At 45.6% G+C, this 21,977-nt stretch overlaps 1 protein-coding gene across 1 annotated transcript in view; it reads right to left on the minus strand.

The window, feature by feature from the left end:
- The window catches only part of Abcc5 (ATP binding cassette subfamily C member 5), an 88,760-nt gene that overhangs the window by 31,286 nt on the left and 35,497 nt on the right, over nucleotides 1-21,977 (minus strand). The window contains exons 11-17 of the mRNA XM_013354392.1: nucleotides 19,006-19,362; nucleotides 15,481-15,552; nucleotides 6,530-6,654; nucleotides 6,339-6,411; nucleotides 4,872-5,075; nucleotides 3,849-3,992; nucleotides 328-430 (exon numbers count right to left, since the gene is read on the minus strand). Coding sequence (XP_013209846.1) covers nucleotides 328-430; nucleotides 3,849-3,992; nucleotides 4,872-5,075; nucleotides 6,339-6,411; nucleotides 6,530-6,654; nucleotides 15,481-15,552; nucleotides 19,006-19,362 — 1,078 coding nt within the window. The remainder of the gene's footprint in view (nucleotides 1-327; nucleotides 431-3,848; nucleotides 3,993-4,871; nucleotides 5,076-6,338; nucleotides 6,412-6,529; nucleotides 6,655-15,480; nucleotides 15,553-19,005; nucleotides 19,363-21,977) is intronic.

Here is a 21,977-nt window from a genome sequence, read left to right on the forward strand (position 1 = left end):
CCGGGACCAGGTAACAAGCCTGCCAGTCCAGCACCAGGACCAGGTAACAAGCCTGCCAGTCTAGCACAGACTCTAACACAAGGCACACTGGACACCCAGCTTTGAATGGGATTTCAATTCAAGTACAGAAGCAACTGGAAGGAAGCAAAGAAGGAAGGTAGGCACCCGGGTCAGCTGTAATCACCTAAGCTGGCTCCATCCTTTGCTGCAGAAAGGTCAAAGGATCAAAGGTTGTCAGGCTTCCCTTGTTTGGGCACACCCCAAGGCACACCCACCTCCACACAGCATTGTTCCTGATAAATGACAAACTCTCACAAATGTCCTTACCTTCCTCTGATTTCACTGCCTTCTCCTTCTTCACTGACCCTGGTTTGGGGCCCTTGTCTTGTGATTTCTTCTGTGAACCACTAGCTTCCTTTTTTGAATTAATCTAAAACATTGGGAAAAAAAAAACCAACTCCAGTCAGATGATGTTCATTCAGATGAATGTCTACAGGATACATTCTAGAGAACCATTCATTGACTAGAAATATAAGTAAAAGATACACCCAAGTTCTTATTTATTTTTGATGCCAGGCTTCTGTGTCTAGTTCACATTAACCCTGATCTATTCAGCCTCGTGAGTGGTGGGATCACGAGCCAGATGTCATGTCAAACACACCTACATTCTTAAGAAAGTCACCTACAATAATCTACATTAATTTCTTGTAACTCAATCCCTTCAATCTTTTGAGATCCAGGTTCCTACCCTGATAATCCACTGACATTTATTCTCTACTAAGCCATTCAAGACCTAACCTCCAAAACAAGATTATGTCAATAATAACTAGTATAGTCACTATATAATTATTAATAATGTAATTGTATTAATATTATTAATTTTCTATAATTGATATATTAATATAAATCATTATTAATACTATTCTTCAATTTCTCCTGGTGATTAAGAAGCACTGGGGTCACTTCCATTCCCATTTCTGACCTGCTACTACTCACTCAAATCCAGATATGCCACCATTTCCCTCTGCTACCACAGAAGAACCCCAAACTTTCCTGCTTGCTTTTACAGGATCTCTGCATTCTGGCAGCGGGGCTGTCAACTCCTCCCTCATTTCACTGCTTCCCATAGCTCCTACTCTCCAGCTACACTTGACTTCACACCATTCCTAAACCTCGTTCAAACTCCCACTGCTGTATCTTTGTCCAAGTTAGGTCCCCGCCTCGTTCCAATCTCAGACATGGATTCCCCTATTCAGATGGGTCAAATATTACACCCTCTAAAGGCAACTTACGTTCCTCTGCAATAAAGCTCACACTCCCCAGTACTCTTAGCACACTGCAGTATCTGGTTAGAATTAGCTGTAAGCATGAAAGCACTGGTCTGCCCTTCAATAACTAACTCATGCCTTCCAAGGCAAGGATGAGTTCTCACATAGGGTTATCCACTACTCCGTGCCTACTGCCAGAACTACCCAGGGCAGCGCACAAAGGGAATAAAAAAGAATTCAACAAACTGAATCTGAGGCAAAAAGAAACAAACAAACAAACAAAAAACCACCAACAAAAAACCCTATTCAATGCTCTCCAAGTTCCTTCTACATCTTTAGAAATTTTCCTCTGTACAAGTCACTGAATTCAATTTTACATGATATTATCATATCCCCAGCAGGCTTATCAACTAGACTTTCCGAACACGCAATGGTCTGTACACTGTTACTTGCATTTTAAATAAGCACTGACTGGCCAGTAGCCAGGCAGGAATCATAGACGGGGTGACCAGGCAGGAAGTAGAGGCAGGGAAACGAGAATTCTGGGAAGAGGGAAGTTTCAGTCTGCAGTCATCATCCAGACACAGAAGAAGCAAGATGTGACTGCCTCACTGAAAAAGGTACCAAGCCACGCGGCTAACACAGACAAGAATTATGGGCTAATATAAGTTATAGGGGTTAATAAGAAGCCTGAGCTAATAGGCCAATCAGTTTATAATTAATGTAGACCTCTGTGTGTTTCTTTGGGACTAAAACAGCTGTGGGATCAGGCAGGGCAGAATCCTCTGTCAACAAGCACCAGTGTTCATCTAATATAGAATGACAGGGTACAGAACATTGTGCCACAGCACTACAGTGAAAATTTAAAACTATGAAATCCAGATAGAGCTGTATCTAGGACAGAAGATAGGATTCTAAAATACTTACTTCACTGCAAGAGTAAATATTTCCATCTGTGGATCACTCACTTGGGGACGCAGATACATATTAATGGATGCAGCCACCTTAAGTAGTTAAAATGATGTGTGTGTCAGGGTGCACGTGCTATGGACAACTTGCTGGGCTCTGGGAGTTGAACTCAGGTGGCCAGGCTTACAAAGCCAGTGAGATTATCCACTGAAGCATCCTGCTGGCCTCTTAAACAACATTCGGAACGCATACTTCCCAGCTAAACATTCTAGCTGTTCAGTGTCTAGCTTTTGTTCCTTGGACAATTTCATATTTTAGTTTCTCTCCTTCATATTTTCCCCTCCAATTCTACAGCGCTAAGGTAATAATCTGGTGAGTGTAAAGCTTCCCAGAAGTCATGGCGGATCATAAAACTTAAACCTGAATCAAAGTGTCTCTATGGATGTCCCTGACAATCCCAGGAAAGCTGGAAGTCTAAAAAAAGGCCCAACAAATCAGGTATGGACGGTTAGCTGCACTGCCTATGAAATCACAAGAGTGAAACACTGAGGTAAGACACGAGAGAGGGTCCCAGGTAATGCCCTGTTACTTCATGTCAGTCTCAGAATGACCTGGCAAGCAATATGGCAGCCTGAACCCCAGTGCAGTCACCCTCAGGACTGCAGGAGACAGGGACGCTGTCAGGAGGGAAGCATGGCCTCTGAGACCGCTCCACACATGCTGTGTTTGTCCTAGCTTGGAGCCGCATGAAAGCACAGGAAGCTGGCCTCTGGGTGCTGCACAGGAGGTGTGCAGGTGCAGATACAAAGAAACCTGGGATCAAACCATCCACATCAGCAAGCTGCTCAACCCAGCTGAGCCTCAACTACTCTCTAAGGGAGAGAGAACCATATTTAATGTGGGTTTCACCTGTGCATGCTATAAATGTGTTTTATTACCACTGGTTAATAAAGAAGCTGCTTTGGCCTATAGCAGGGCAAAATATAGCTAGGCAGGAAAACTAAACTGAATACAGGGAGAAAGAAGGCGGAGTCAGGCAGACACCATGTAGTCACCCAAGAAGGAAGATGTGAGGTAACAAACCATGAGCCTCATGGTAAAATATAAAATAATAAAATTGGGTTAATTTAAGATATAAGAGCCAGCTAGGAATATGCCTGAGCCACTGGCCAAAAAGTATAGTAATTAATATAGTTTTTTGTGATATTTGGGTATAGGTGACTGGGAAACAAAAATGCAGTCCCTTTTTACACATATTTGGCCATATATCTCTAATACAATATACATCTCTAATACAATATATATCTCTAATACAATGCCAATGGAACAGTATCTCAAGGACGTAACCCAGAGCACCTAAGTGCCAAATCAAGGTCCAAGACATCATGGGTCATTTCCAAATGTACACAGCATTTAATTCCTTCCTGACACCTCACCTGTACATGCAGAGAACCTCACACTGCTTTAACCGTGGTGGAAGGAGCCTAGTTGAGACCACTTATTAGCTAGCACACAGTCTCTAAACCTCACCCTCATCCTGCTCTCCCACGGGAGAACGAGCAGGTGAGCACAGCACCGAGGTCTGGTCACGGGACACCACAGGCTCTTTCCGTTTCATTGTCATCATGTCGCCCTGTGCAGAAATGAGACCACAAACCCAACAAACCTTACCTCAACCGGGGGTGTCTCTCCCAGCAACAGGTTATTAAAAATAGCAGCGTAATCTCCGTTTAAGTTCATCAGCTCCTCATGGGTACCTCTTTCTGTAATACAGCCTTCTCTCATGAAGATCACTTCATCACAGTCCACGAGGTACTGGAGACAATGGCGAGGACAACACAGAATTGCTGATATTCATGCAAATACAACCAAATAGCCTATCTTAATCTGGTATGTCTCAATCAGAGATGACTCGGCTGTCCCTTGGCAACACAAGGATATTTTAGATTGTCAAAATAAGGAGAGAGATACCACTGGTATAAAGTGGATCAAGACCTGACTGCACAGAGCAGACCACCCCAACCCCAATCACACGAGGAGTCACCAGTCTTCGGTGTTAACAGTCTCAAGACCGACAACCTCTGCTTTAGTTTACTGCATCCTATGACACAGGCCATTTCCTATGAATCTGAGGGTGGAGCTGCACAAACTTCCCATTAAATTTCTGAGGACGGTGGCATGGGCCAGCCTGGTCTACAAAGCGAAAGCCAGGTCAGGGATAGACAGTGAGACTGTCTCGTATCAAATAATTAATTCAAATCCTTTCACTACATGCAGAAGTACACAGGTTTTCTAAAGCAACAAGGGACACTGGTCCGCCAAATTTAAACTGACAACTCAGACAGCGACAGTCCTGAGCAGACTTGAGATGACCGTCTTCACGGACTGATGGAGGGAAATGCAAGCTGCTTTGTGTCTTCCCTATAGACGCGACCATGATGCTTTCTACCAGACTAACCCATTCTCAACCACACTCTATATCTAGCTGCTCTTCTCAGCCTTTTTACTTGCTGATCTACATGCAGAACCAGTATGTTCCAAGGACTCATGATTCAGACAGCCCACTCAAGTATTGGCACATTGGTCACGAGGTTTTTTGCAAGGAAATGAAAACACTAGGAATCTCTAGTTGTCTCAGAGCTAGCTGGCCCAAGCCCTCCTCTTTGTACCAGTCTGGAAGAGAAGGTACCATACCTGTAACTGGTGTGTAACAAACAGAACTGTCTTCGACTTGAGGTGCTTCCGGATAGCACTGTTGAAGATGTGGTTGCCTACGTGGGCATCTAAGGCACTAAGGGGGTCATCCAGGATGTAGATGCTTCTGTCACTATACAAGGCCCGAGCAAGGCTGATTCTCTGGCGCTGTCCACCACTCAGGTTGGCTCCTCGCTCTCCAATCTATGAATCCAAAAGCAAAGGGAAGCCCTCAAATCCAGAATGGTCATCTTTCCTCTCCCCTACCCAAACTGACTCGATCTTCTTAAGGACTGGAGGGGTCCCATCCCACAACCATCTAAGTACCAATCAGACCTACATGTGGCTTTGACACTGCCCAGGTCACTCTCTTCCTCACAAAGTTTCTAAGACAAAAAGTGGACCATTCTTCATCCCTGCCTAAAACCCTTCAAGACCCCTGAAAGAATCCAAGCATTTACATACAACCTCCCATTCCCTGAGATTTAGGACATGGACACTAAGAACCCACATGACATCATCCCTTTTTCTGCACTGTGCCTGCTTGACTGTGGTGCCACCTCTTCTGGGAACCTCCTCCAACTTCTTCTTACTCATACCCATAAATGGGGGCTCATTTTATTTTGTGCCAACTTATCTGGGTCTCTTACCCCCTTACCTACAAGCTTCTTCTGCATACAAACTACGGTCCTATTCCTTTACAGTTCCAATACCAGGCAAAATAAAACATGCTATCAATCAGAGATTCTAAAACTTGTATGTAGTTTATTAAAAATCGGTTGATTAAGAGTGTAACTTAACATTGTACATTTCTAACAAGTTTGTAAGTGATGCTGATGACCTGATCTGGAGACCAAGATCTGAAAGCTTAGAAGCTAATTAAACTATTACTAAATCCATCTGGTTTGAGGGTTTAACTGAAGTCAGCTCAACAAAAGAGCCAGACACAGAGCCTGCTCAGGACAGAGGATGGAGATTTATTCTAAGGCCCTCCTTACCTAGCAGAAGGCAGATGAAGTGAGAAAGAAGCTCAATATGTAATTGCTTTACTTGTAGTTTAAAAAATATTTACTCAATTCTTTCCACCACCCCACATCTCAATGGGGTCTCATAATATAGCCTTAGAACTTGCTATGTAGACCAGGCTGGCTTCCACCTGCCTCTGCTTCCCAACTTCTGAGATCAAAGGCATGTCATGGCCTGCTAAAAAATATTTAAACAGAGCAAAACAAAACTATTTGGAATCCAAACATGATATGCTTAAGATCTGCATGTCATGTGTTTAGGTATATTCACTAGTATTCAGGCTGACCAACAAAAACGGTTGATGAAAGCAAAACTCCCTGTGTGGCTCTCTCCTAGGAGACACTCTCCCAGGAAGGGGTTCTGCCACGTCCACGCAAAGTCCTCCAGAGCTCTTCCTACAAACTGCGCTATGGTGGCCTGTCAGCGGAAGAAGGCTTGTACCTCGGTCAGGTCGCTGTTGGGGAGAATAGCCAAGTCAGGCCGCAGGCAGCAGCTGTTCAGCACTGAGTTGTATCTGAAGGACACAAAGTGACAGCAATCAGGGACGTGTTTACAAAAAGAGCCTCCTGAGAGGGGCTGCCTTCTCTGACACACAGCCAAAGGAAAGATGACAGAAATCAAACACGTCTTACCTTTCTTCATCAAACTCCTTGCCAAAGAGAATGTTGTCTCTCAGAGTGGCATTGAGGATCCAAGCCTGCTGGGCCACATAAGCAAAGGTCCCACTGACTGCAATGCTGCCCTCTAGAAGTGTCATCTAGGGAGACAGACATCATCTGTCAGAACACAACACTGCCCGAGCCAACAGACAGCACTTCACACCATCAGTGGGGATGAACAGAGCCTAAAGTCTGGACCACTTTTAGGATTTTTTGGACATAACTCCAGATCACACATTGCTCTAAAGAAAGCTACAGCAGTAAAGAAAACGTTAGCCTTACTCACATGAGATGGGAGTCTAGCATAACTCACATGACTGCACACGCACCCTGCACTCAGCAACCCTTGGCTCTTTCATACCCTCTACCTGTAAATTCATCTCACTATGAAAGCACAACTCTAATCTTGGTTGTCAACTTGACTGCAGCTGGGCACACCTGAGAGGGATTTTCTTGACTGGAGCAGTTGCTGTGGGGGGACCCACCCCATGCTGGGCACACAGACTGGGCAGCCCACATGGAAGGACATGGAAGAAAGCAGCTTTTACTTTTTGGCTGCTTGCCCACTCCTGCTGGGAAGTCCATCCAGCCCACTGCTTGAGGCACTACTTCACTGGTATTAGGACCTATTTCTCTGAGATCCTAAAACAGACAGAAAACGAGCTGAATCCAGCCTCCTGGACTGAGTAACTACCAGATTCCTGGCTTTTCTGTTTGAGACAATCATCGTTGAACTAGTAAAATCTCAGTCTGTGAGCTACTCTGAAAAAACACGTGTGTGTGTTCATGTCACTATGTTAACAAATCAACCACCAAATGGTACCTGGTTTTCTGTTGTACATATACTTGTTTATTCTCTATTGTATATACATTTATTCTACCTGTTCCTCCTAGAGAACCAAAATTAATACAGATTGTGGTACCATGAATGATTCTAGAAAAAAAAAGACGGTAAGGATGAATTTTTTTAAGTACATAGAGTGTAGGCTTTGCAATTCGCCAATACCTACAGTTATTGAAGCCTCTCCTAGAAGCAAAGAAAGCACTAAAGACTTATGGTGTGAACTACTTGACAAAGTTATCAAGGTAAGTTTGATTGCCCTGGTTCACCTACTGTGAGAAACAAGGAATCCAGTGACTCAACATATAAAGCTTTTGATAATCTGTAGAAGCTCAGGAAGATAATGATGCTGGTTGGCTGCTTCTAGCATCTCTAGGCAAACTGACAATGGAAAAGAATGACTTCTAGCACTGCAGGAAGCAGTACAAAGGAAGAGAATGAACTCTGAAGAAACTGACCGGTTCCAGATGCAAATACACAGTCTAAAGGTTTCTAGCGTGCCCTGGAAGAGAATAGGAAGCCACAGAGTTGTGAAAAACCAAATCACAACCCTTATTATAAGACTGGCTGAATTACAACAAAAATCCAGGTCTCAGCCTTGGAGGCTATCCGTGGTTAAAGGGCACCGACGGGTGACTTCGAGCACTGTTCCGAAGGATGTGTCTCATCTGAGGAAGCAGTCTCTCCACCTCCAGTGGAGGATGCATCCCCACCTCAACCCGCTTTACTGTCCTTCTCATCTCTGCCTGGAGAATTAACCCTACATTATCTGCAGAGTGCCCAGTGACCTTCCCTGAAGGAGATGTTGGGGAAGTGTAGAGGAGGTAGGAAGTGTAGTCCGTGAGGAGGAACACTACACTACCAAAGAGTTTAATGTATCTGTTAATTCGTTCAGCACAAGTCTGGGGATATGTGTGGGATAATGGTGGAGAAGGAACATAAAACTGGATCAGGTAGCATTTTTCAATATGGACGGACTGAAGGAGACTCTCGGTTTAACAGAAAGTTTAAGAAGGGTGCCAAAAGTTCTTTCACTTGGGTCCTGAGCATTCGTCATAAGATGGCCTGTTGAACAGGAGCTAGAGATGACTGATATCCCTTACTTATTGTTGATGGAGGATGTGAAGGCTCAGGAAATTGCAATGCTAGAATTTTCCACTGTGTAAAATTTTAATCCTCCACAATGAGAAGGCCCAGAAGACATGCCCAGCACTAATGCTATAAGGTACAAAATGTTGAGGGGGGAGAGGGGTGTTAAAACCAAAGCCCCACTCCCTACCCCCACTCCCCCACCCCGTCATGGTGCTGGTGACAGATGACACTGGCCCAGGTAAACAGAAAAATTGTTACTGGATAAACAGAGAACTTCCTTAAACCATCAGGAACCTTTCTTAATCTGTCCTCCAAGGTCAATGTAACTCAGACAAAGTTATCTAGCTCCTGGTTGCATAAATCAGAACAGCCTGCATCAGCAAAAAGATGCCCACCCTGCTGGATATAAAATCTGCTTTTCTGGCATTTTGCTCTTCTGTCACCCCCCCCCCAGCCTTGGCAGTTTGGTCCCCAATAAACGTTTTTTTCTACCCATGGGGCGGTCTTATTCAGTGGGCTCACTGCACCCTTGCTTACAGGAGCAGCTGCACACTTGAAGAACTTTGTCGTCACCGTTTTCTTTGTGGCAACCTTAGGACTGCAGAGGCTGCAGTTTAATCGGATGAAATGAACGCAGTGGGCTTATTGGGCCCAGGAGTAAGGTGGGGAGGGGAGCCATCTGGCAACACTGAATCGCCAGAGGTAAGGTGATTGTAGTTACTATATTGGCAGCCCAAGCAAAGTGATGGACATAAGAAATAGCCTGACCTATGACAGGCAGCACGGCAGCACAGGCAAAGTGATTTTTTTTATGGTGGCTCAATTCATATGAATTCTTCAGTCTCCAAGAAAGAAATAGATAAAAAGTCTATCATGTTTTTGTTTGATCTGTATATGCAGAAAATTCCCAAACAAATTAAGCCCACATTTGATCACAGCAATAGGGAATCTTAATCTTAGTCTACGAACCAATTTCCAGATTTGAGCCAGTTTGCAAACCCAGAACCCTGAGAATGAAGAACAGCCAGGTCCTTGATTGGTCTGCAAGCTCCCTTGAGGAAGAACCCTGATAAAATATCTAAGAGTTTTACTGTTTAACTTTTCCCCATCCTTCCCCAGAGGGACCTATAACCTTTTACAGGGCAAACCATACGCTGGGAGAAAGGAAACAGTCAGACTTTCAGGTGTTATGGATACTGGTTCTGACTGACCCTGATTCTGAAAGACCACAAGAAATATTGTGGCCATGCAGTCTAAGTAAGGGCTTAGGAGGTCAGGGACTGATGGAGTCTCAGCTAATGTCAGGGTTACAGAAGGACAAACTCATCTTGTAGTTACTTCCCAGTCCCAGAATGTGTGACGGGAATAAATACAATTAGAAACTCACAGAATCCATGACCTGTGGAGCGACAGCTAGCCTAGTTGGAAAGACTAAACGGAACATACAGGAGTAGCCTCTGCCAGGGATAACAGTGGACCGAATCCATGCTGCATCCCTGGGGCAATGACAGAAATGACACCGCCATAAGAACGCGAAGATGCAGGGCTGGTGGCTCCACACCTCTCTTTAATACCCTGTCTGGCCTATGCAGACCATGGAGAATGCCTGCTGACTTACTGAATGAAGGGTCCAGGAATATAAAGTTATAGACTTAGAGAAATGAGAACAGAAGCTAGCAGCTTTGTCAGGGACCAAAGGTTAGCGTTTTTACAATGGCTCTCTGCAGCTGTGGGTTAGATTTTTACAATAACCTCCTGCCACTTACAACTGACAACTGCCATGGATCAAAGTTAACTTTTAATAAAGGTTTGCATGAGACTCCTAGCATACATCCCATCCCATAAACTTTAACTAAACATTCCCAAGTGACTTTCAGCTTCACAATGTTTTGTATCCTTCCCTGCTATGGGAAACGGTTGTGCCAGAAAAGCTGTCAAGTTCTTTGCAAACAGAATTCTCTGTGAAGAAAATCTGCAGGCTTCTGTAAACAACAATTTAGCTAAAACTTTGTTAGTGAAATTGTAAGTCTTAAAATGCACCATGTCTCTGTAACTTTGAAACTGTAAAAATTCCTTTGCTCACACCTAATGGTTACTTCTTACTATAAAAAGGGACATGGAAACCATCCCCACTGCCACAATTTCAGAAGCCTGAACTCTGGCTATGGTCCTAGGTAAGCTTTGTGTACCCCATGGGTGATTTTTGGAATTAAGTTTGCTTCTGGCTTCATAGACTTTGGTGGTCTGCCCCCCATTATTTACATGCCCCCAGACCCAAGAAAACTTAATAGACGTGACCCCTATTGCTGCTGCTATACCAGATGCAGAGCCCTCATGTCTGCAATCAGAACATAAGCTCTCATTGCTGCTCTACCACCATGCCTGCCCACCTGCTGCCATGCTCTCCACCAAGACGGCCATGGACTCCCCCTCTAAAACTAAAGCCCCAAGAAACTCTGTCTTCTATAAATTGCCTCGGTCATGATGTCTCTTCAGAGCATAAGAAAAGGAACTAAGATAGTGGGCCTATTTGGATTTGGAGACAGCACATCCTCACGTGGTGTTACTCTGCTAGCTCTGTGTGGGGCCTAGAACAGAAGAAGGCTCCTCAACAGGTCCAGGCTGCTGGGCAGGCTGCTCTACTGCATGGATCATATTACTCAGCAGACAAGATGGTTCTTGAGGTGCCAGTGACTGACAGGGATGCTGGTTGGAGCCTTTGGCAGACCCCTGGAAGTGAATCACAGAGGAGTCCCTTAGTATTTTGGAGCCAGGCTCAACCACCATCTGTAGACAACTGTTCTCCTTGGAGAGACAGTCTTTTGACTGCTATTGGACATTAGTAGAAAATAAACATTACAACGGATTACCCACTACCATGCAACTGAGCTGTGTACCATGAGCAGGGTGTTATCTGACCCACGAGCCATGAAGTAGGACGTGCACAGCAGCGATCCTTTACCAAACAAAAGTAGAACATACATGATTGGGCCTGAGCAGATCCTGAGAACACAACCAAGATACAGGAAGAAGTTACCCACTGCTTCTGGTTTCTACTCCTGTTAAAACAGTCTACTCCCAGCATGCACCTACAGCCTCATAGGGTGTGCCCTAGATTAGCTGACGAAGGAAGAGAAGAGAAGGGCCTGGTTTACTCATGGTTCTGCACATTATGCAGGTACCACTCAGAAGTAGACAGCTGAAGGAAAGGGCAACACTCTGCCATTACAGAACAGAAACTCACTCTGGCTGTGATGTGGGAGGTCATTTATCAATCTGTTGTTTCATTGATTAATCAATAAGGAAAACTGCTTGGCCTGATAGGTCAGAAAATTAGGTAGGTGGAGTAGACAGAACAGAATGCTGGGAAGAAGGGAAGTGAGCCAGACGCCATGCCTCTCCTCTCTGGGTCAGATGCCATGGTTCCAACCGCCAGGTCAGACATGCTGAATCTTTCCCGGTAAGACACCACCTTGTGGTGCTACACAGATTATTAGAAATGGGTTAAGCAAGATATGAAAGTTAGCCAAGAAGAGGCTAGATATAATGGGCCAAGCAGTGTTTAAAAGAATACAATTTGTGTGTTGTTCGGGTCATAAACTAGCCAGGTGGCTGGGAGCCAGGTGGCAGGAACGCAGCCCGCTGCTCCTTCTACATGGCTGTAGATTTGCCTTTCCTGTACAGGATGCTCTGCCGAAACCACCATCCATGGACGATACAATACCCATCTACCACCATAGTATTCCACACAGCACTGCTTCTGACGAAGAAAACCTCTTCACAGTCAGAAGTAGGGCAGTGGATCCAGGTTCATGGAATTCACTGGTTTTTTACCATGCTTCCCACCATCCTGAAGCAGCTGGCCTGAAAGAACAATCAAACAGCCTTTTGAAGACACAGTGCCAACTCGGTTGCAAAAGGCTAGAGGCCTGGGTTAAGGTTCTCCAGAAGCAGGTATATGCTTTGAATCAGCATTCAAGACATGGTACAGTTTTCCTATAACCAGAATCCACAGACCAGGAATCAAGGGGCTGAAAAGAGAACAGTTCCACTCATCATCCCTAGGGACCCACTAGGTAAATTTCTGATTCTGTTTCTGAGACCTTCGGTTCTGATGGCCTGGAAGTTTTGGTTCCAGATGGTGGGGCACTCCTGCTTGGAGACACAATAAACATTCTACTGGACCAGAAGTCCAGAGCCCCCACCCCCAGCCACTGAGTACTTCTGGCACCCTTAAGCCAACAGGCTGAGAAAGGATTAACAGTGTTAGGAGGAGTGATTGATCCAGATTACCGGAAGGAAACTGGATTGCCTCTCAACAAAGGAGGCAAAGAGGATTATGTCCCAAGTGCAGAAGATATTTTAGGGTGTCTATCCATGCAGGATGGCAAAAGGCACACGCCCTTCAGGAATGAAAGTATGGGTCACTCCTCTATGAAAGTCAAGACCTGCTGAGGTGCTGTCTGAGGATGGAGGAAATGCAGAAAGGGCAGTAAATGAAGGTAGTCATAAATACTATCTAAGGCCACGGAACCAGTTGCTAAAACTTAGACTATCACTGACATGAGTGTTTCTATCTTGTTAAGAATGTGCTAGTGCATGTATACATCTACATTAAATGGTACTTGTGTTTTATTTCTTCGCCATGTAATGTAACCTGAACTGAAATAGTAATAGCAGTTACCACACTATGCTATGAGACACCAAAAGACCAAGCATTCCTCAAAGGATATTGCCACCTAGTTTATGACCTAGTCATTGTGTTTTCTACAGAAAGTAAGCATGATGTGACTGTGTCAAGTGGACTTGCGATGGGTAATCTTGTTTTTCAGCTTGACTACATTGGAAGCAACCAAAACCCAAGCATCTGGGAGGGATTCTTGACTGGATCATTTGATGTGGAGAGACTCACTCTAAATCTGAATTATTTGAGGGCGGGAGACCCACCCTAGATCTGGCTTCCAACTTCTGGTGGTAACCCACGGAAAAGGACATGGAACAAGGAAGCTTTTACTTTTCGCCTGTTTGCCCTCACTGTTGGCAAGTTCATTCATCCCATGGCTGAGGCATTACTTTGCTGGTATTAAACCTGTTTCAGGATTCAAATGTAGACTGAAGGCCACTAAGACATCCAGCCTGGTGGAATGAACAGCTAATGGATTCTGACCCTTCCACTGGGAGACAGCCACTGTTGGACTAGCCAGAAGGAACACAGCCTGTAAGTCATTCTAATAAACACATACATATATATTATGAATATATGTATACATATATATCCATTCTATCAGTTCAGTTCCTCTAGAGAACCCTGACTAATACAACAAGCAAGAAGGTCTTTATTGAAGTTCCCTGTGGATGGTGCTATAAAAATTTACAGCCAGAGCCGCCAGGGGAAGGTGGCCAACTTATCTACCTGACTTATTCAAGATGTTGACTAGACCAGCTCCTTCTGTGAAGCGAGGACCAGAGAGGAAAGAGAATTCCAGGTTAGCTAGCAATCGACGTGAACAGCATTTAAATAAGGATTAGCAATCTTCCTTCCAACATGCAGAGGCTACATGACGAGCCATGGCTTTGATGTGTTTTCCATCAGAGCCTGATTTGAACTGATCCAGCAGTTTTGCCATGGTTCCTTTGACACCAACAGCAGACTTCTGTTCTGAGCTGAGGATGCTAATGCTGTGAAGCAAAGCCTCATTAATCAGTGCATGGAGTGCTTGACAAATAAGCCTGTCCGGGTGAACAGCATCGCAAGCAGCGTGTGTATGCAGGCTTACCTGTCTACAGACTGACAATCTACTATGCACAAACGTGTTCACAAGTCTACCTCTCCTGGCTGCTCGTAGCAACACTGTCAGCTAAGAGCTACACTCTAAAGAAAGGGTATGGAGAGGGAATGACCAGCACTATCATCCTCCATGTCAGACAGGCTGCCAGGGTTTGTTCCACAAAAGCCAAAACCCACTTGGTTTAAGCTTAACCACTGCCCAATCACCCCCAAGAAAATGCAGCATCTTGTAAGCATTTGTAGCATTAAGTAGCACTTTGAAAATGACCTGTCCTGCTCCCATGAGCCCCAGTGTCATCACAGGTCCTCATAGGTCCTCAAATCCGGCTGATTATGAGAAAACACCTAACAGGCTTTTGCTTTTTACAAACACCAACAGGACGGGAGTGTATAAATAATAAAGCAGAACACAGTCCCATGCTCGAGGAGGACCACAGCACACCATGATGGCTGGTACCAAAAAAGACAAGGAAATTGTCCCCAATATAGAGGTCTCACTGTCCTAACACAAGTGAGTTTCAGAAGGCCCCATCTATCAGGAGGTAGCAAAAACTGCACGCCTATCCTCATCTGCGTCTAAGTAAGCGGGTTAATCCTTGTTTAAAGGCATGGAGGTACCTGCTTTTCTCTGATAACTGGGTTCCATGCACTCGGAGAATCTGCGCTCACCTGTCCTCCCTCCCTCACAGTACAGAAAGCATCTGAGAGGCCCCCTACACTCTTCACTCGCTGTCTCCTGATGTACTGTGTATCTAGATGACTGAGCCTCTCTCTGGAAATGAACTCCCTGATGGAATAACTACCGTGGACTTTAGGCTGAGGATCAAGAGACTGTGCTTCTGAATCCAACTGTGGTGACTCCCTTAATCACTCTGCTGCGGCGGGCAGTGTGTGGTCATCTCTCTTCCCTGCCACTTCTACGCCTCCCACACCCACGGCATCCAGTAGCTACTTCCTGGATAAGAAAAGGCACCGGGAACAAATGACGCCGGTGCCGCATCTATTTGCCACTCATCGGGTATTTATTGTATTGTACCCCTTGCTGATAAAAGCTGATCGATTAAGCAGCACAGCACAGATCACTGTCCCACTGTCCCCACCTCTACTGACTCTTCAGTAGTTGAGTTTGTTTTTCCTGAGACATCTGCTGAGCAGAGCCTGAGAAAGAAGCAGGAAAGACCAAGGAAATAACAAAAATCTTACCTGGCCTAAGATGGCTGAAATGAGAGAGGTTTTTCCACTCCCCACACTGCCGCAGATTCCAACCAGCTTGCCCTGGATAAAGCACACAGAGAGGAGGAGGACATCAAACTACAGCCACTCTCCCTACGAACTTCCAGGGAACATCATGGTACAACACAGGCACTTGGAGAAAGCCAGCCTCGGGCCTACTTTAAGTAGGCCAAAGTTTTGGGTTTTTTTAGTTTTATTTTTTATTTTTGTTTTCCTAAGGCAGGACACTTTAAAATTGTTTCATTGTAATCTTTCTCCAGAATTTATTTTCAGTAAGAACTATATGTATTATATCCCATTAAAATATAATTTTTATTCATTGTTTTACTATTTTGATTGTTGTTTTGTTTTTTAAAGGGAGGGTCTCCCTATGTAGTACTGGCCGCCCTAGAACTAACTCTGTGGACCAGGCTGGCCTCAAACTCACAAAGATCTGCCTGCCTCTGCCTCCTAAGCGCTGGAGCTAAAGGCATACACCACCACACCTGGCTCAAAATATAGTATTTTTATACATCAAGCTTTTCTGTGAAATATTTTTCAAAACATGAGGAATATCTACACTATCAATACCCCAGAAAAGTAGAACACAAAGTCTGTGAGTTTCTAAGTAGACATCTTCAGTGTCCTCAGACAACCAATATCAAGACCCCAGCCTGCAGATGCCCAAGGTCTGTGTGTCTGTATACCACGTGTGTGTCTGTATACCACGTGTGTGTCTATATACCACGTATGTCTATATGCATATGGCTTGCACACACCCTCCTAGCAACTTTAAATCACCCCTAGGTTACATATAACATATATAATACAATGGAAACAGTTGCTATAAATTGCTTAAGGAATAATGACAAGAAAAAGACTTGCTGTGCTCACTATATACAGCTGTTTCACAAATATTTCTAACCGGTTGGTTTGGATGTATAGATTTGCAACCAATAGGTATAGAGAGCCAACTGTCTAAGAAGGTAAGATGGTAAGTCCCCAATCAGTAATGCTGTAAGTTTTCAAAGACCACTGACTTTTAAATGTCTTTTTCTTTTTATCTTATATGTATGTGCATTTTGCCTTCATGTATGTCTATATACCCCTTGTGTGCAGAGACCAGGAGAGGATGTCAGATTCCCTGGAACTGGAATTACACTCAGTTGTGAGCCACCTGGCTTTGCTGGGCACTGAGCCAGGTTCTCTGGAAGAGCAGCCAGTGCTCTTAACTATTGAGGTATCTCTCTAGCCCTGGCTGTCCTGGAATTCACTCTGTAGACCAGGCTGGCCTCAAATTCACGAAGATCCACCTGCTTCTGCCTCCGTAGTGCTGGGATTAAAGGCATGCTCCACCATTGCATGCTCAACAGCTGACTTTTTAAGAGAACTACTTGTTTGACAGTCCTATGTGATGGTGATCAAGGCCCCAAGAGTGGGAGGCAGGGCAGGGCAGTAGGTGACTAGAATTCCAACTCTACCCACATCTGCTAATTGTATGTCCCAATGCTCCAGAGCACCTGTGTCTCTGTCTCCCTCACTGGGCTATGAGCACCGGAGGAAGGTTAGTCACTGAATCAAGTATTCCGTTACAAAAGGGAGGAGTAAATTCCAGTTGAAGATGAGAAGTCATTACCTAAAAGAGCTGGCCAGTGATACTGTGGAACTGCCCCGACAATCAGGAACAGTTATCAAATAAGACGCTTGCTGCTAGGAGTGAAATGAAAACCGACAATGAGCTGTAAGTGATGAACTGCACTGATAGTTTCAGGTGACCATCAAGGACTGTCTTGCTAAGAGCAGAAAGCTTTCTGCTGTCTCCTTGGGTCTGCCCAAGGCACCACTAGTCTCCCCGATGCTGCAATACCCTGCTTCAGAGCCTCCTTCCAGCACAGGAGATGAGCATTTCTTACCATCTCCGTCTCCATAACCTTTGCCTACAGACTCTTGCCTTTCTCCTGCACTAGAGGAGCAGCCCTTAGGGCTCTCCCCGTTTCCTTCCTTGTTTCTTTGCACATTCTTCTGAACCCAGCAGGTCATGTGTAAGTCACAGCTACCTTTGCAAACCCTCCACCACCCTTCTTCCTCCGCGGGTGACGCCCGAGTGTCATGGGAGACTCAGCCCCACTGCTTTTTATCTTCATGGCCTGCTGTCATCTTCCACACTCCTTGTGCATCAGCAACCAGCACACTCCTGACGGCAGCCTCTATGCTTCCGTTATGCCCACCCCATCACCTTTTTAGACAGGGTGTCACCATGTATCAGGCTGGCCTCAAACTCATAGTGATTCCACCTCAGCGTCCCCTGAGCTGGGACTACTGACGTGTATCACCTGGCCTGGCTAAAACACTCTTCAGACAGAGCCTCTCCTTAGAAAACCAGTTGGAAACGCGAGCACAACAGTTGCTGTCCCAGTCCTCATCACAGCCTGACACAGAATGTTCCACTCGCTTCTTTGTGTCTGTCCACTAGAATGGAAATGCCAGAGAGGGAGCTGTGACTGCGTAGGTTTTGCTGCTGGACTCTCAACCCTCCAACAGTATTTGATGTAAAGTTGGCACCAGGCAGTGGTGGCACACGCCTTTAACCCCAGCACTCAAGAGGCAGAGGCAGGTGGATCTCAGAGAGTTCGAGTCCAGCCTGATCTACAGAGTGAGCTCCAGGACAGGCTCCAAAGCCACACAGAGAAACCCTGTCTTGAAAAACAAAACACAAACAAGCAAAGAAAAAGCTACTGAATGAATGTCCATCTGGGGCCCCTAGATGCAGTCACAGTCTGACTCTTAATTAAGACCTCAACCTGAAATCTCTGTTCCAGCCATGCTTTGAGAGTCCAGGGCTGTATTAGCTGAGCAAGCTATATTAGATACCCAAATCATCTTTCACTTATATTTAAAAATAATCACAATATCGTTGTTAAGAGCAACACTGAGGGGGCTAGAGATGTGGCTCAGTGGTTAGGAGCACATGCAGCTTTCCTGAGGACCTGAGTTCAGTCCCCAGCACCCACATCAGTTGGCTCACAACCACTTGTAACCCCAGCTACAGGGAACCTTCACCGTCTTCTGGCCTCCAATGGCACCTGCAGGTGGACATGTAAAATTATAAAAAGAAACAAGGCAGCACTAAGAATACCCTTTCCATGCCAAGTTCTCTGTGATGTACAACCTGGTGGTAATGAGGATCCCACACAGTTACAGCAGTGGCTGTGGTAAGAACAGCTTACATAGAGCAGCCAGAAGATCGCACAGAGCAGGGGCTTCAAGAGCCACGTGAGGGCTTCATCTCTGCATTAGTAAAATGAGCATCTCAGGAGCTCATCAGTTATTAATCCTGTTGCTCATTATCTACTCTTGATGCAAAACCACTCACAGCCAGTGTACTCTGCTTAGAGGGAGGGTCCTGCAGAGGGGGGGCGGTGCAGGAGACAGTGGGAGCGGGGTACAAGCAGGGAGGGTCCTACAGAGTGGGGTGACGCAGGAGACAGTGGGGAGGTACAAGCAGATGGCTCTCACCTCTTCAACTTCCAGGTCGATGCTGTACAGCGTCCTCTGCAGGCGCGGGCTCCCTGTATGGATTTGCTTGCCTTCTTCCTCTTCCGGACTGGGCCGCTCATCACTATCCAGAAGGAGGTGTCCTTTCTGCTCTGCCAGCACCGCCTGGTGCTCAGTGTGTTGCAGCTGCCTCGACTTTTCTTTCTTGCCCCTGGTAGCCCTCTTGTCTTTTTTCATTTTGGGGGTCAGCTTGGGCGAGTTCTGAATACTGGAGTGGGAGGAGTCCCATGCCAAGGTGGCATTTTTCATCTCTATCTTGATGTGAGGACTGGCCGGTTTGTTGGTTATCATGTGAACCTCTTCCATTAGAAACAAACTCTGATAGGAGTTGTGAGAGAGGTGCAAAGGTGAGTCACTGGATCAAGACCAGGGAGACAAGCTTATGGCGTACACTCACGTAGCAAAACACATCAGGCTATACAGTGGAAGGAAGCTGAAGAGCAAAAGGTAGCTCATTAGTGTAGCCTCACCTCAGGACTGACACGGGGTCTCAGGGCCTCGTCCACTGACCTAACCCCCTAGGCGAAGTTACACACTAAGGTATCCCTGCTTTTTCTGCTGGCCTAATGTGGACCGAAGGACGCTTAATAACTGGGATGTGGAGTCCCTCGTACGATCACTTGTAGGTTCCTAAGTGATGGCTGGGAAACCCCAGGGGTAGGCTGACCCTGTACACAGACCATCACCATGCCATTGTCCTTCCAGACCACTTCTGTAGAGCAAATGCCTGCCTACTGCCCTCATCCATGGCCTGGCATCTACTGAGAGAGGCTGAACTGAGACGGGCACCACCTAAGCTGAGGGCCTGCATGGAAGAGAAGGTACCTCCCTGAGAACCGCTTCATGGGAGGGGTGTAAGGCTCTTCTCGCCGCTCCTACTGAGTTATTTCAGAGGGAGGAAATGGAACATCAGACAAGGAAGCATGGCTGAAGTTAGAGCTGAGATTCTGATTCCGGTTATATTCGGGCCCCTCTTAAACAAGGAATTTTTACAGTGCTCCATCACAGAGGGATTTTCAGAATTTTTTTTTAATTTAACTTAAAACATTTTAAAATCTTTAGAGAAGAGATGGCTTGCAGGATGAGGACTCTGCTTACTCACTAAGTACCCCAACTTAAAGTTCGCAGGCACTATGTATGTAATGGAGTATGTCATTTTCCCTTTCTCCTGGATCCCAGAATCCGCTTTCAAGGAGAAGGGTTAAGCAAGGGTCTCGCTGAACTGAACAAGGACAGCAACAGACATGCTAACACAGACTGGCGTGGGGAGCCCACAAGGCCTCACCCCTACACAAGAACTATAGGTAACTAGGGAATTCTAAAGAGTCGAGACATAGTCCTTCTCAGGGAAGAGCACACTAAACTGGTTATCCAATACCAAATGGCCAGCTCTGAACACACACATAAGAAACATTATACAGACGGACCAGGTTGTATTTATATATTTAGGAATATATATACATACACATATATACATACACACATATATGCATACACATACAGACAGACAGACATATATGTATATGACATATATGACAACAATGAAAAGAACAGGCCATAAATTTGAAAGAGAGCAACAAAAGATACATGTGAGGGTTTGGAGGAAGGGAAGGGATAATTATGTAATTATAATTTCAAAAATAAAAGAAATAATTAAAAATAAATAAATCTTAAAAGAAAAAAGGGAGGGTCTCGTGTAGCTCCAGCTGGCCTCAAGCTCCCTAAGCACCTGAGGATGACCCTAGTCCCTGACCCTCCTGCCGCCACAGCTGGGACCGCAGTCTCTCGCCCTGTAAACCTCCATGTGTCCTAACCATCCCAACTGCCAAATTCCCACATTGCCCAGAGAACCTTCACTGCGGCTAGAGCCTAGAGGACACCCCATCTGTGAACAGCTATGGAATTCGCATATCCAGAACCTTCTAAACACTGGGCTGAGGATGACACCAACTGTCCTGACACCTTCAAAGAACAAAAGCACATGTGGATAAAACGTCCCCCATTTCCTTCCCTAACATGTCATTAGAAGGATGAAGACACGCCTCACTAACGGTTAGGAGAAACACTGGTGCCTGTTAGTGTGCACAGCTTTCCCAATCCTTCCAACTGCTTCCCACAGCACTGACACACTGAGTCAGACACTCAGCTGAGAGGTACACCAGCCAGGACAGCAGTCTCAGACAAAGACACTGCCAGTGCCACTTTCCACGAGGGTGCTGACCACTGTCACCACTTCCGAGTCCCTCAGTGGGGGGTCCACCTGTAGCCTCAGCAGCTGAACCGTGAGCGAGCAGCCAGCTTGTCCCAAAACAAGGCCCTCTACAAACCAAGGGAGAAAAGCCGCGCACTTTCGCTCATCAGAAAACTCAGGTCAGTGTGGAGGAGCGGGAGTGCTCACGGAGCTGCCAGATACCACACAACACACTGTTACACTCGGATTCCAGCCACACAAAAACTCCTTTTCCAGTATAAACATGCCTGTGCCATCTGACAATACATGCTCTCACTTAAGAGGAGAAACTTCAAAAACTAGGGGGTCACGAAAATACTTTTTGTCTTTATTTTTTTTATCCAAAACTTGAAAAAACCCATCCACTACCAAGGATACAGAAGCAACGGGGACCTTTGGTCAGATTATTCGCTTTCTTCCATGACTGGATACTGTGGCTTCAGAGAATCAAAGCTCTGACTGACATTAAATCGACCTCATGTGACTCCAGCTCCTGTTTGAGCAGCCAGGAGGGGAGAGGAATACAAGACAGGGGTACACTCTGGAGGAACGGTTTTCTCATGCAAGTCACCTGGTTAACTGTAGAAGGCAACAATGGAGATAATTCCAACAACTGCTCTCCACGCTCTACAGGGACACCCCGGTCCTTCCTGAGCCTCTTAAGGTAGTGGCATCATCCTTCCACCCTCTACAGGGACACCCC

Source organism: Microtus ochrogaster, unplaced genomic scaffold (assembly GCF_000317375.1).
Source record: "Microtus ochrogaster isolate Prairie Vole_2 unplaced genomic scaffold, MicOch1.0 UNK43, whole genome shotgun sequence".
NCBI classification, from domain to species: Eukaryota; Metazoa; Chordata; class Mammalia; order Rodentia; family Cricetidae; genus Microtus; species Microtus ochrogaster.